General features: G+C 38.5%; 1 protein-coding gene across 2 annotated transcripts in view; it reads left to right on the top strand.

Annotated features, from left to right (window-relative positions):
• abca12 (ATP-binding cassette, sub-family A (ABC1), member 12) overlaps positions 1–15,907 on the top strand; it is an 89,988-nt gene that overhangs the window by 15,882 nt on the left and 58,199 nt on the right. Inside the window, exons 13-33 of one of the 2 annotated variants that reach the window (XM_067444324.1) lie at positions 97–227; positions 328–458; positions 563–727; positions 838–1,046; positions 1,214–1,344; positions 1,837–1,951; positions 2,183–4,372; positions 4,514–5,188; positions 5,319–5,993; positions 6,142–6,816; positions 6,950–7,624; positions 7,773–8,447; positions 8,581–9,255; positions 10,939–11,610; positions 11,902–12,014; positions 12,135–12,202; positions 12,315–12,436; positions 13,254–13,384; positions 13,511–13,653; positions 14,813–14,989; positions 15,169–15,389. In XM_067444324.1, coding sequence (XP_067300425.1) covers positions 97–227; positions 328–458; positions 563–727; positions 838–1,046; positions 1,214–1,344; positions 1,837–1,951; positions 2,183–4,372; positions 4,514–5,188; positions 5,319–5,993; positions 6,142–6,816; positions 6,950–7,624; positions 7,773–8,447; positions 8,581–9,255; positions 10,939–11,610; positions 11,902–12,014; positions 12,135–12,202; positions 12,315–12,436; positions 13,254–13,384; positions 13,511–13,653; positions 14,813–14,989; positions 15,169–15,389 — 8,769 coding nt within the window. The remainder of the gene's footprint in view (positions 1–96; positions 228–327; positions 459–562; positions 728–837; positions 1,047–1,213; positions 1,345–1,836; positions 1,952–2,182; positions 4,373–4,513; positions 5,189–5,318; positions 5,994–6,141; positions 6,817–6,949; positions 7,625–7,772; positions 8,448–8,580; positions 9,256–10,938; positions 11,611–11,901; positions 12,015–12,134; positions 12,203–12,314; positions 12,437–13,253; positions 13,385–13,510; positions 13,654–14,812; positions 14,990–15,168; positions 15,390–15,907) is intronic. The other variant, XM_067444325.1, reaches the window with a different exon arrangement.

Raw genomic sequence — 15,907 nt, 5'->3', positions numbered from 1 at the left:
CTTTCTGCTAGTTTATCTGAGATCTGAATGAAAAAAAGAAATCTGTTTTTAAAGTTGAACCTAAAATCCCACCCATTTATAATTTCGCTCCTACAGAATCTTCGGATTAAGCAGTACAGCATTTGATTTTCTACAAGGGATGCCTGGCTGGGAATACATACAGACTTTCATGATGGTTGGCCATTCATCCATGCAGGTGGCAAGAGTTGCAATGGAAACACAGCTACGTATGTATCAGCATGTGTAGATAATTATGGCAAACAATTTCCAATACTAGCAAAAAACAGTACTATTATTTCATCTGAATTATCATTATCTGTTTCACAGCATTCATTGATGCGGTCCTGAGGGATGCCAAGTATGCCCAGAAGGTCTTCCTTTCTCTAATGCAGAATGAGACATTTGCTAAGGCCTGGGCTGACCATGGCATGGACTCTATTGTGCAAACAGTGACCAAGGTGGGTCAAAAATGCACGTTTTATTAAGTGCATGTGGGCTTTATGTTGTTTGCATCAATGGCTTTATTCGCCACATTGGATGTCCCCTCCTTTTTTCTATACAGGTTCTAGAAGGTAACACAAGCTGCACAGAACTTTTTGCTCCCTGGGCTTGGATATCAACATACAGCTCTATAAACCCTCAGTTGTGGGCCACACTAGTTTGCTCTGGGAATGACACAAGTGTTCAGCAAATGCTGTTAACACAATTTTTCCCTGTAATTGAGAAGGTAAAGGGATGTATTTTAAAATGAGTTACAGAACACTTCAAGCTTTGTTACTATTTGACAAAAAAATGGAAATTAATGATTATTACTGCCTAATCTAAATGTTTTCACAGGTCCAACAGATGGTTGGTGCCGTAAATGGGACTGTAATGTACAATGTCACACCCTCCATTCTCATGGCAGAGTGGCACAGTCTATACACAACCTCTATGCAATATGGCTCTGCCCTTCAGAACTTGCAAACTGAGCTTAATGAGAAACTTTTTGCAGCTTGGATCCCAGGGAACATTTCAGTTGGTTCGCTCCAGATTCTGTTGACCAGGTCAGAAACATACTACTTGTTCAATTGCTACTATATGATCAGGATGTTGCTAGTTGAGAATTAGATCTTTGAGAATTGAGATTAGAACCAAATTATTACAATCCCTATAGAAACACGTTTTAGGGAACTTTATACATTTATTTGCATTTTAATTTCTTTTGAAACAGGGGTACTGATGCATTTGAGACCATGGGTTCTCTGCTAGAGAAGAACTCTCTGTGGCCCTCCATGGAACCATATTTCCATATGGCTTATTGGATTTTGACCTACCAACCAAATGTCACTGTATCACCAAACTGTGAGTGGCAAAAAATTACAAATCTGTGATAAATCAGTAGACTTGATTCTTAATATCTGATTGCGTTGTTGTCTTAATGATGAATTATAATTAAATTCTATATAAGCTGTATAAATTAAAATGAATGTATTATGTGAAAAAAACAGAAAATAACAATGAACAATAGTATATTTACAAATGACCATTTAACAAAATCATAAAATCGTTATTATAAATTGTATCATGAAACCTAATGCATTAACTAATGTTAACAAATTCAACCTTAAAATGTTGCCATTTGTATTGATTTTACATAAATATAACTATATATATATATTTAATTTTATATAATTTTATAAATGTTATAAATGTAAATTATCTTGCAGTTATAATTTCCAATTATCCTATCACTTAACATAATAGTGGAATTACTGCATGATTGTCATTTAATTTATTTCAACAAAATTATAATTAATATACACAGTGCAGTGAATTATGCCCTCCTTTTTGCAGGCACTTTTAATTCATCGACCTTCACCTGTCAGACTGGCTTTACCTGGGAAACAGCTGTTCCACTGATTGATTCTTTGATCAGTGAAGTGATTTCTAAACCTGAGAGCCTGCTAAGGTAGTGATTGTTTACTGCAAAACATGTACTAATACCAAAGTCATATTGTATATATATTTACTTCCTGTACTACTATGTGCATTAATGATATTCAAATGTATTAAACTGCACCTATAGTTGATACATTAAGAATATAGATTATTTTGTTATAGACTACATTTATTTACATTCCACTGTAATACAGACATTTTACATTCCACTGTAATACAGACATTTTTCTTGTGATTTTAGACCTCTCCAGGGAACAGTAGCTTTCCTCCAAAACAGCTACATGGCACTTTTGCAGCAAGTCCTTGCCAACAGCATACCTAGTCAACTGCTTGGTAGTGACATTTCACTACAAGACTTGTTGCTTGACCTCATTAATACAGTTGAAAAAGAAATTCAGTTCCTCTCCAACATTGAGTCCCCACAGCAGTTTGACACTCAACTCTCACTCAGTCTGTTAAATGACATCTTAGCAACTCTTGGACTGGAGCAGATAGAGAGCCTGTTGTCAGGAGGATCCCAAACAACCAGCATGCACCCAGTGATCATGGACATTCTTCAGGTCTTGAACAACGAGTCCATCCAAATGCTAAACAACGAGACGGGTTTTACAGTTCTTCTCACAATTTTAAGCCAATTTGGAGCCCTTTTGCCTCCAGAGCAGCAGTATCAGCTAGAATCAGGGCTAAATAAGACTCATACCCTCATTCGAGATTTGGAGATCTGTTCAGCTCTTGGCCAGGACTGTGTTGCTGATGTCCAGAATGTATTTGATTTTCTTGGTGCAATGCTTGCATTTGGAAATAATGTCACTCTCCCAATAACACCTCTTCAGAGTAACATGACTCTCTCCGTTGTAGTTGATGTACTCACTCTGTTCCTTCCATGGAACATGTCCCGCCCTGCAGAAGCCTCCATGGAAATTGTGGGGAAGGTTCAACATCTTCTCGAGCAGGCTTTTGCATCTCCTGTTTTCAATATCAGTCAAGGACTACAAGCCTCTAACCTCACCATTTTTGAATTAGCACAAATCAATTCTACAATTTATAATAAATGGTCAGCATCCATACTGAAGACTCTGAATATGGCCGTTCAAATCCCACAATGCCTGAACCCTCAAACCACACAATCTCCCCAATGGCATTCTGCCAGTGGAGAAGCCAAATGTGTCTTTCAGATCATTCAAAGTGCTTCTGGTTTACTTGAAATAATACCTTTGGCAGAGAACACTCAAATGAATCTTAAAGATTGGCTTAATATCACTGTGGTAGAGTATCAGAAACTAAGTAATATGTCTAGTTCTGGATCTGACCCACTTGCATTGACAGAAGAGGTACTAATAACGACACTGTCAGCCATCAGACAGAACCTTCAGGGTCTCAGTCTAGAGAACATCACTGAAATTACAAATGAGCTAAACATTCTGGAAGACCTCTTGAAAAAGATAATCAGAGAACATTATCCATACCACACCATTAACTCAACATTGATGGCACAGGGGCAGTATGCACAGAAGGTGTATGGAGATATCACACAGTGGTATCTAAGCAAGCTTAGAAATGCCACCAGTGGCAGTATGTTTGCAGGTATTCTCAATCATCTGATACAAATGGCAGAAATGCAGGTGGCACTCAACAATGCAGAGGCAGATTTGGAAACGCTGGTGATGAATCAGAACTTGACCCATTTGCAGTTTCCTCTGGAAGGCGAAGATCTTGTACGAGTTGCTAATACAATTATGATTGTGCTGCAAGGAGAGCTGGAACTGGTTAAAAGAAACCTTAAGATTCAGCAGGTGTTCTATGATTTTCTTGGCTTCCCAATGAACACTAGTATTCCTACTGAAATTGAAGCTCAGATCATGACCTATCTCAGCTTGATAAGGGATTGGATCACCAACCCACATGTGACAACGGCACTTGCCAGAATTTTCCAATGGGAAATGAACTCTGTAGATATCACAACACCTGGAATGGATCTTGAAAAGCTCCTCCAAGCCATGACTCCTCTACTTCCTCCTGGAGAGAGAGAGTATCTCGCTGTTGTTGACCAGGTCTCTCAGGCAGTAAACTATGCTCTACAGGTGGCTAGCACTGATGGTGGTCTCCAAAATGAAAACTTCACCAAAGCTATCCTCAGTGCTGTGAGAGTGGTTCTGGACAGTATGTCTAATGAGACTTATGTTCCACCTCGGGAGGTGGTTGAAAATATTCTTAGTGCTTTTAACGGTTCCCTTCAGCTGGTCCTAAACACCAATATGAGCTATGCTCAAGCTAGAAATCTCACACAGGAAACTCTCCAAAGGGTGGAGGGTCTGATTCATGCACTTTTGCCAGCAGAGGTGGCTGAGGTATTGGTTCCAATCACACATAGCATTCTCACCTATTTGCAGACCATCTCCCAACCTAGTGGACCTGACAAATGGAATGAACTGTAAGTTAAGTCCAAATTATTGTTTAATTCTTATTTAATTATTTATTTGTTTGTTCCAAATGAAGTGTCTGCATCTATAAGTAACTGCATGTGCATAAAGAGATAGGAAGATTCCATAACAGATGACTTTTCTTTTTTCAGCATTATCAATGTGATGAAAGAATTTCAGAATTCCATGCCATCAAACAACACAGCTCAGCCTATTGGATCCATGTTGACGAAGGTCTTAGAATTCATTCTGAGCTCAAATGAAGGCAACTTGACAAAGGATTGGATCATTAACCAACAACTGACGATTGCACTTGCCAGAATCTTCCAGGGGAATGCTAGTTTTGTAGATTTCACAACAGCTGGGGTGGATCTTGACCAGCTTTTGCAAGCCATAGCCCCCCTTCTCTCCCCGGAGGACAGAGCCTTCCTTGCTGTCACTGAACAAGTGTCTAAGACACTTAACTACGCTCTGCAGATGGCTAGTGCTGATGGTGGTCTCCAAAGTGAAAACTTTACAAAAGCCATCTTTAACATTGTGCAAGTCGTTCTGGAAAGTATTTCTAATGAGACCGGAGTTGTACCTCACAATGTGGTTGACAATATTCCAGGTGCTTTTCATGGTCTACTTAAGCTAATCCTGAACCCCAATATGAGCTATCCTCAACTTGGCAATCTCACACTGGAGACTATCCAGATGGTAGAGGAGGCGATTCATGGACTTTTACCAGCGGAGGCGACTGTGGTGATGGTTCCTATAAAAAGCAGCATTTTAACTTTTCTGAATAACATCTCCGAACCTGCTGGATTTGATCAGTGGAATGAACTGTAAGTGTAGCGACCATATCTTGGTATTTGCATATTATTCTTTCTCTCTGTTTCACTCTTGCTTTCTAATAAATGTTTTATATATGTGTATGTTTGGAGGAGAGATGACAGTACTGATTTTCTTTTTCAGAATTATAAATGTGATGATAGAACTTCAGAATGCCCTGCCTTCTAACAACACAGCTCAGCCCATCATATCAATGATAATAAAAGTCACAGAAAACCTTCTGAGCTCAAATGAAGGCAACATGTCAAAGGACTGGATCATTAACCAACAACTGACAATGGCACTTGACAGAATATTCCAGGGGAATTTTAGTTCGGTAGATCTTGCAACAACTGGGATGGATCTTGACCAACTTTTACAAGCCATAGCCCCATTACTCTCTTCTGAGGACAGAGTCTTCCTTTCTGTCGCCGAGCAGATGTCTCAGACACTAACCTATGCTCTACAGGTGGCTAGCACTGATGGTGGTCTACAAAGTGAAAACTTTACAGAAGCCATCATCAGTTCTGTGAGAGTGTTTCTGGAGGGTATGTCTAATGAGACTGGAGCTCTACCTCAGGATGTTGTTGACGATATCATTGGTGCTATTAGTGGTTCACTTCAGCTGATCCTGAACCCCAATATGAGCTATGCTCAACTTGGCAACCTCACACAGGAGACTATTCAGATGGTAGAAGGAGCGATTCATGCCCTTTTACCAGCAGAGGCAGCTGAGGTGTTGGTTCCCATTAAAAACAGCATTTTGACCTATCTAAATAACACCTCCCAACCTGCTGGATTTGATCAATGGAATGAACTGTAAGCATAGAGACTATATATTTTTTGGATGTCATTCTTTCTCACTGTTTCACTTTCGCTTTCTTTTTACATTTGTGTATACAATATGTTATTTATGTATATTTTGAGGAGCGATGACAATTGTACTGATGTTCTTTTGCTTTTTCAGCATTATAAATGTGATGACAGAACTTCAGAATTCCCTCCCATCAAACAACACAGCTCAGCCCATTATATCAATGATAATCAAGGCCACAGAAATTCTTCTGAGTTCAAATGAAGGCAACTTGACAAAAGACTGGATCATTAACCAACAGCTGACAATTGAATTTGCCAGAATCTTCCAGGGAAATGTTAGTATTGTAGATCTCACAACAGCTGGGGTGGATCTTGACCAGCTTTTGAAAGCCATTGCACCCCTTCTCTCCCCTGAGGAAAGAGCTTTCCTTTCTGTTGCTGAGCAGGTGTCTCAGACACTAAACTACGCTCTGCAGATGACTAGCACTGAAGGTGGTCTCCAAAGTAAAAACTTCACAGAAACTGTCATCAGTGCTGTCAGAGTAGTTCTGCAGAGTATGTCTAATGAGACTGGATCTCTACCTCAGGAAGTAGTTGACAAAATTATTGGTGCTTTCAGTAGTTCACTTCAGCTGATCCTGAACCCCAATATGAGCTATGCTCAACTTGGCAAACTCACACAGCAGACTATCCAGATGGTAGAGGAGGCGATTCATGGCCTTTTACCAGTGGAGGCGACTGAGGTGATGGTTCCTATAAAAAACAGCATTTTAACCTTTCTGAATAACATCTCCGAACCTGCTGGATTTGATCAGTGGAATGAACTGTAAGTGTAGACACAATATATTTGTATTTGAATATTGTTCTCTCTCTGTGTTTCACTATCACTCACTAATTAAATTTCTATATATGTGTATATTTGGATGAGAGATGACAATTGTATTGATCTTCTTTTTTAGCATTATAAATGTGATGACAGAACTTCATAATTCCCTGCCTTCTAACAACACAGCTCAGCCCATCATATCAATGATAATAAAAGTCACAGAAAACCTTCTGAGCTCAAATGAAGGCAACATGTCAAAGGACTGGATCATTAACCAACAACTGACAATGGCACTTGACAGAATATTCCAGGGGAATGTTAGTTCGGTAGATCTTGCAACAACTGGGATGGATCTTGACCAACTTTTACAAGCCATAGCCCCATTACTCTCTTCTGAGGACAGAGTCTTCCTTTCTGTCGCCGAGCAGATGTCTCAGACACTAACCTATGCTCTACAGGTGGCTAGCACTGATGGTGGTCTACAAAGTGAAAACTTTACAGAAGCCATCATCAGTTCTGTGAGAGTGTTTCTGGAGGGTATGTCTAATGAGACTGGAGCTCTACCTCAGGATGTTGTTGACGATATCATTGGTGCTATTAGTGGTTCACTTCAGCTGATCCTGAACCCCAATATGAGCTATGCTCAACTTGGCAACCTCACACAGGAGACTATTCAGATGGTAGAAGGAGCGATTCATGCCCTTTTACCAGCAGAGGCAGCTGAGGTGTTGGTTCCCATTAAAAACAGCATTTTGACCTATCTAAATAACACCTCCCAACCTGCTGGATTTGATCAATGGAATGAACTGTAAGCATAGAGACTATATATTTTTTGGATGTCATTCTTTCTCACTGTTTCACTTTCGCTTTCTTTTTACATTTGTGTATACAATATGTTATTTATGTATATTTTGAGGAGCGATGACAATTGTACTGATGTTCTTTTGCTTTTTCAGCATTATAAATGTGATGACAGAACTTCAGAATTCCCTCCCATCAAACAACACAGCTCAGCCCATTATATCAATGATAATCAAGGCCACAGAAATTCTTCTGAGTTCAAATGAAGGCAACTTGACAAAAGACTGGATCATTAACCAACAGCTGACAATTGAATTTGCCAGAATCTTCCAGGGAAATGTTAGTATTGAAGATCTCACAACAGCTGGGGTGGATCTTGACCAGCTTTTGAAAGTCATGGCCCCCCTTCTCTCCCCTGAGGAAAGAGCTTTCCTTTCTGTCGCTGAGCAGGTGTCTCAGACACTAAACTACGCTCTGCAGATGACTAGCACTGAAGGTGGTCTCCAAAGTAAAAACTTCACAGAAACTGTCATCAGTGCTGTCAGAGTAGTTCTGCAGAGTATGTCTAATGAGACTGGATCTCTACCTCAGGAAGTAGTTGACAAAATTATTGGTGCTTTCAGTAGTTCACTTCAGCTGATCCTGAACCCCAATATGAGCTATCCTCAAATTGGCAACCTCACACAGCAGACTATCCAGATGGTAGAGGAGGCGATTCATGGCCTTTTACCAGCTGAGACAGCTGAGGTGTTGGTTCCCATCAAAAACAGCATTTTAAACTTTCTGAAAAACATCTCCGAACCTGCTGGATTTGATCAGTGGAATGAACTGTAAGTGTAGACACTATAATGTATTTGTTGCATATATATTTTTTTCTCTGTTTTACTCTCACTTTCTAATTAAATTTCTATATATGTGTATATTTGAAGGGGAGATGAGAGTATTACTGATTTTCTTTTTCAGCATTATAAACATGATGGCAGAACTTCAGAATTCCCTGCCTTCTAACAACACAGCTCAGCCCATCATATCAATGATAATAAAATTCACAGAAAACCTTCTGAGCTCAAATGAAGGCAACATGTCAAAGCACTGGATCATTAACCAACAACTGACAATGGCACTTGCCACAGTCTTCCAGGGAAACGTTAGTTCTGTAGATCTTGCAGCAACTGGTGTAGATCTTGACCAACTTTTGCAAGCCATAGCCCCATTACTCTTTCCTGAGGAAAATATCTTCATTTCTATTGCTGAACAGGTGTCTCAGAGAATAAACTACGCTCTACAGGTTGCTAGCACAGAAGGTGGTCTCCAAAATGAAAACTTCACAGAAGCCGTCATCAGTGCTTTCAGATTGGTTCTTATGAGTATGTCTAATGAGACTGGAGCTCTTCCTCAGGATGTGGTTGACAATATTCTTGGTGCTCTTAATGGTTCACTTCAGATGATCCTAAACTCCAATATGAACTACAATCAAACTAGCAGCCTTACACAAGAAACTGTGCAGATGCTAGAGAAAGCGATTCACGCCCTTTTGCCAGCAGAGGCAGCTGAAGCATTGGTTCCAATCACAAGTGGCATTCTAACCTATTTGAAGAACATCTCCCAACCTGGTGGACCTGACAATTGGAATGAAGTGTAAGTACAGACAATTTATTTCTTCCAAGTCATTTTGGCTATCTCTGTCTTTCAATATGTGCTGTGAGTAAGGGTAAACTCACATTAGGCAATCTGAACTGTGCCAACACTTAACCCCCAAAATCTGGTTCATTTGACTAATGTTATTCCTTTGTACCGTGTCCGGACATGTAGTGTGATTGCTAAATGTGCCATAGCACTGAAAAGCTCTTGTTATTTTTTAACATTATTACAACAACAATCATCTTATATTTCTACTTGGATAGTACTTTTCAATTCACTGAAGTATGTTTAGATTTATAACAGGTCTGGTTCTCACTGTATTGATCAGCATGAATTGTAGTTTGTGAGTAAAGCTGCAAATTCCTCCATCAATGTCAGCTGCCTCTGTAATAATCTGATATGTGCAGTACAATTAAGTGAAAAATGCTTTGCTGCATAAATGATACATTTATTAGACAGACTCTTAGCGAAAGCACTTTTCTAACTGTTTTCTACAAAACAAAAAGTTCCAACTGTGACTAGTGTTAGAAGGCCCTAAAGAACAGTGGTTCTAAGCCTTTGTAGCTCCTAGAACCGCCTACAAGTTATGCCATTTTATTTCTCTTGCACTTGGTAATTGTTAAAGGAATAATTTGCTCAAAATGCTAATTCTGTCATCATTTACTCAACCACGTCATTCCAAACTCATAAGACTTACTTTCTTCAGCAGAACTCAATCTTTTGATAAGGTAATGAATATCCAGTTGGGTGAATTCAGTACAAGATCATTATATTGTGACTGACTTTTTAACAAGTAAAATTGCAGTTGCCACCATTGCTCTTCTACTCACTTTGAGTGTTAAAAAAGTGTGTTCTTTAATATAGTATGAATACCAGCATCTGTTGTGTCACTTCACTGCCATTTATGTATTCCCTCCCATGGCCTCATGGGATTGTAAAGTGTCCATTGGATGCGCACTTCAGAATCTCGCCGGTAGTAGTAGGTCCTCCGGGTACATTTTGCATACTGTTTTATAAATACTGTGAATTCGAACATGCTACTCTTTTCACATATTGTTTTTCACCTTACTGTATGTAGTAGGGAAGTATGCTATTTTGGATGCAACCTCAGTGACAGAAATGTTCACCTGCTTCTTTTGCCATTTCTATGCGCATATTCAAAAGGTCCATTTCTGCTTCTTAAAGGACTGGAGTGTGAAGAGCTGGATAGCACTATAAATCTTCTTTAATCAGGATATTTTCTTTAACTAATTTTGTCCACCACACAAAAATTCCAATACCATTATATTTTTGTAATGGTTATTAATGTGATGCAATAAAAATAGAGAGAGACGTAGAACGCTAATGCAATACAAAGGTATTTTTTGTAAAACTCTGGTTGGGGCAAATTGTCAGATTTAAATTCGTTTTTTAAATGAGAAAAATAGTTTTCTCTTGTATTTTATATTGTATAATTAATGTTTCATGAATTGTGTTTTATTACTTTTTTGCATATGAATAGCCTAGCCTATAATGATTTTATTCTAAATAATTATTTTTTGGGGGGAAATTAGCTTTTTCTAAAATCTTCTGTAAGATTAATAACACTGTTAATAAATGCAACTAATCTCTTATATCTTATGAAAGAGTCATGAGAAGTCTCTTGAGAAACTTGAGAACAATGTTCTTTTATTTTTTCAGAGTTCTAAATGTCATGAAAGAACTTCAGGTTTCCTGGCCGTCGAACAACACAGCTTCGCCCATCATATCTATGCTGCTAAACCTCATGGAATTTGTTTTGAGCTCAAATGGAGGCAACTTGACAAAGGACTGGATTATTAACCAACAATTAACAATGGCACTTGCCGGAATATTCCAGGGGAATGCTAGCACAGTAGATCTCACAACAACTGGGATGGATCTTAATCAGCTTTTGGAAGCACTGGCCCCATTGCTCGCTCCTGAGGACATAACCTTTCTATCAGTCACTGGACAAGTGTCTCAGACACTAACCTATGCTCTACAGGTGGCTAGCACTGAAGGTGGTCTCCAAAGTGAAAACTTTACAGAAGCCATCATCAGTTCTGTGAGAGTGTTTCTGGAGAGTATGAGTAATGAGACTGGAGCTCTACCTCAGGATGTGGTCAACAGCATTCTTGGTGCAATTCATGGTTCACTTCAGCTGATCCTGAACTCTAACATGGACTACAGTAAAGCTAGCAACCTCACTCAGGAGACTATCCAGATGGTAGGAGTGATTCATGCCCTTTTGCCAGCAGAGGTGGCTGAGGTTTTGGTTCCCATAAAAAACAGCATTTTGAACTATTTGCAGACAATCTCCCAACCTACTGGATTTGACAAATGGAATGAAGTGTAAGTGTAAACTATTTCTAAAGTATTGTATCTGTCTCTCTTACTCTTGCTCTTGCTCTTTCTTTAAATATGGATAGAACAGTGATTCTCAGCCTTTGATTCTAGCTACTGTAAATTTAGATAATGCAGACAATGTTTCACAATATTAGTGTTTTACTGTATTTTGATCTTATTTTAAAAACATTAAAACATCTTACCAACCCCAAATGTTTTAATGGTAATGTTTATGCAGTATGTATTTGTGTATGCATGTGTCATGGAAGTTAATGATGTTTTCTTTCTCATTTTCAGCATTGTAAATATAATGAGAGAGCTTCAGAATTCCCTGCCATCTAACAACACAGCTCAGCCCGTCATATCTGTAATTCTTAAGGTCACAGAGTACGTTCTAAACTCAAATGAAGGCAAGTTTAGTGTGTGGTGTTTGTTGGAATTCACTGGATGATAATTATTGTGTGCATCCTTCTTTTTTCATTTAATCTGGTTGTCATAGATATATGTATGTACCATATTATTTTTCACAGGACATACAAACATGTGGGATAACTTAGCAAACTTCAGTCTTGGCAGCCTAAATGAAATAACAGAACAGGTAAATTGCATTAATTTCTCGAATGTCTGTTATTAACATATATATAGTGAATTATTGTATGAATAAAACACACAGGCATGTCAATTTATACTTGTTTTAAACTTTACCACAGCTTTCCGTCTTTCTGGGCTCTGTGTCACCGTTCCTGAATGAGTCTGCTCAGACTGTCACAGAATCTGTAGCCGTTCTGGTCCAGATCCTCTCTGGAAGAGCTGACCAGCTGACCTTTGACAAGTAAGGATGGCATCCCAGTATTAGATTTTCAGTCAAAATCTTCATTTACAATGTCAAGAGAATCAGAGTGTCCATGTTGCCATGAGATTCTCTGATAACACTGATCTTGTTAGACATTTTTTGGCTGTGACTAATGAGTTTTTTCTCACACTGAAGATCTGATAGCTTTTGTTTACTTTGGATTTGGTCAAAAAAATGTTGTCAGTGCAGAGTCATTTGTTGTATATGCTGAATCAAGTGTTTATTGGTTTTCTACTCTTAAATGATTAAAAAATTATGAAAGTGGTGGTAGAAATGTCAGAGGCATCACAATTTCAGTAAACATCAGTAGGTGTGTCAATTTTTCAAGTCTTCTAAAAGGATGCCCACTAAATCAGCTGATTAAATTCTGCTATATTGGTCAGGATGGAGAATGTTCTTCAGAATCCCAGAATGTCAAAGTGCCCCAATTATGCAATTTTATTTTATAGTCAAAGAGTCAGTCTTTCTTATCCCTCCTTGCTGTGAGCTCTGGCCAGATGAGTAAATAATCATATTTATATGTTGTGATTCTGAGGGGCAAGTTGGTCCAAATAAAGTTAGTACTGTCCCATCTTTAATGGATAAACGTTTTGTAAATCACATTTAAACCCCACAAAGATTTGAGCAGCAATTGTCAAAAGTTTATTTTGCTGCTATCTGTGTGTGGTAATTTTATTAAACCCATATGTGGTAATTTAATCAAACCCATAAACATGCATAACAACACACTATATTAGATTTTTTTTTCATTGTCTCTCAGCTTTTGAATGTTAATCTGACTTTGTTTGTTGAACAGGTTGGAGGAGATGCTGGCTGCTCTGTTTTCAACCTTCAGAGATACTCCTATGTGGGATTCGTTGCCGTCTATTGTATCCACAATTCAAGAGGTCATTATCAACAGTACTCACAACTTGCAGACACAAACAGGTGAGAAAAGCATGCCCTCATGTTAAATACAGCTGCAGCAGAGTTGGAGTGTAGGTTTCCATGTTTAAGAACAGATTCTTCCAGATCTTAACTGTATCTATAATGCAAGTGCTTTATTTTCTACAGAGCTTTTCCATGTTCTTCAGCAGCCCTTGTCCAGCCTTTTGTCAGATATTTTCCAAGTTCTGAACACAAGCAGTTTTACTGCTCAGTCTATTGTTGGTGGATTGCCACAGGCCATTGTGTTGACTGCAGAAGCTGCTCTACAGGTTAGAACAACATTGCTATCTACTGATGTACTGCTGATGAAGTTACTGTTAAGACATTGAGGAGTTAAGAGACTCGCAGAATGTAAAGAATGCGTGGTGTTCAGCATATAATAGAGGGTTGGTGAACTGAAATTTCTGTTTAATCCCTCTGAAGCTTGATGAAGAATGATTGACCTTCTCATTAATGACACATACCGCATTCATATCAGATACATACTTGTTTGTTGTTGGTCTAGCTTAAAACAGTCCTTAGTGACAGTAGAAAGAAAGAGTGCCATTATACAAGCATGACTCATCAAAATGGAGATAGATGCCTATTAAGTGCCTGATTGGAAATGAGAGAAATGGCTCCCTATGATGCCAATTGAAGAGTACCTGATTTCACGAAGAAAGACGATGAAAGGTTGGCTTAGAGCTTAGTGTTAAGATCTCGTTGTATTAGTGAGAACATAATATCACAGTAATGTGCTATGTTTTTGATCAGGCGCTGAGGAAATAAGATCTTGAATAACCCTGGTATTATTTGTTAATTAGCTTCCAAACAACTATGGCATCTATTCATCTATTAGTCTTGACCCAAAAGTCCCATTCAGTGTGCCAAAAAGTGTATTAATCACAGATAAACAACTAGCCTAGATTAGCTAATGTGTGTTAGATACTGCTTTTTATCCCTAGAGAGAATTTGGTTTCCTTTTACAATAGCTGCTCAAATCCTGGCAGGAGTCATATATCCATACTTTCCCACTACTTGTTCAGTGAAGGCTTTGTCTATGGGAGTATCAATGATCACATCACTTGAATTCACAAGGCATAAAACAAGATCATGGAGAGGCCCCCCTCCCTTTCCCTTGGGCCTAATGAATGAATCATAGTCAAAACTGTTTGCAATCATGACAAACTGAGAAAATGTGTTTATGTATGAATTTATTTGGCTGGTATATTTTTTATTTAGTTAAAAATGTGACAAGACCCTGAAGAATAAGATTGAAAAAATGAAACTGTGTATAATTTGTCTGTGTATATTGTAGTTTTTCTTGCTTTTACAAGCTGTCTCTGTGAACTTGAAGACATTTTGCCTTTAGTATTAAATAATAAATTGCATCTCTTGCAATCTCTGCTTTCTCTGATAATTATTTAATTTCCAATGCTCTCCCCTCAGGCTGGTTTGGGGGGTCAGAACTTGAACTGCAGCTACGTGCAGCAGATATGGCAGGATGTCAAAGTTGTGACTGGAATAAGTGAAGACCGTGTCACTTTGTGGTGTAACATCAGCCTACTGCCAGTCATAGCAGCCTTCAATAAGCCAGGAGACACAACTCCAGCCTTCAATATGACGGTGAGACAAGTTACAGTTTTATGAACAATTTACAATTTTTATGTTAGTAATTTGGTAATAGCAGTCTTTTTTTCTTTTTCTTTTTGATGGCTCTCAAATGCAACTGTCATATGTCCCCACTAGATGGTGATGTGCACTAAAGACTGATTTAAACTTTGTCCCTCTGCGTTTCTAAACAGGGAATGGAGATGAATCCTCTTTGGATAAACGTCACTGCAGGAATAATGGCCGGGTCACTGGAGACTTTCTACGAGGCGATCCTGAACAATACCTTTGCTAGCATTCACCTAACAGAAGTCCTGTTGTATCACACATCAATGCTTTCCAACCTCTCAGTGTCAAAATTAACAAACCAGTCTGACTGGAATGTCCAGCTTTTCCAAATGCAGCTGTACCAAAGGTACAGCTAATAAGGATTTATTTATAAATTAGTTATTTTTACAGGGACATATATTCTCACCATGAAACATGACCTGAGTCATTTTAAAAGACAGAAAACAAATGGCAGTCTTATAACAGGGAAAGATCTTTTACAAAGATACACACACTCTGTGCTTCAGTGTGTATTGAGCTTTTCAGCATTATTTTTCAAACTGTATAGCTTGAATAATTTGGTGACAACAAAAGTATGCAGCAATTCCACATGCATTCATACGCCCATTATACCTCGACATTATCATGAGCCCGATTATATTACCGAAATACATCCTCAAATTTGCAGAGATTTGCAGGTATTACCCATAAGGACCAGGGGTTAGAATCATGCAAACAAACTAAGTAAGAGTAATTAAATTTGCATTAAGGTTGATTTGTTCAGTTTGACTCCTTTGCTTCCAAACAGGTTTGAGCAGATAAAGTAGTTTCTATTATTCTGTTATCTCTATCTCCGTTTCTCTTAAATTGATTCTGCTTTATGTG

Source organism: Pseudorasbora parva, chromosome 5 (genome assembly GCF_024679245.1).
Source record: "Pseudorasbora parva isolate DD20220531a chromosome 5, ASM2467924v1, whole genome shotgun sequence".
Classification (NCBI taxonomy): domain Eukaryota; kingdom Metazoa; phylum Chordata; class Actinopteri; order Cypriniformes; family Gobionidae; genus Pseudorasbora; species Pseudorasbora parva.
This window is presented reverse-complemented; position numbering and strand designations above follow the sequence as displayed.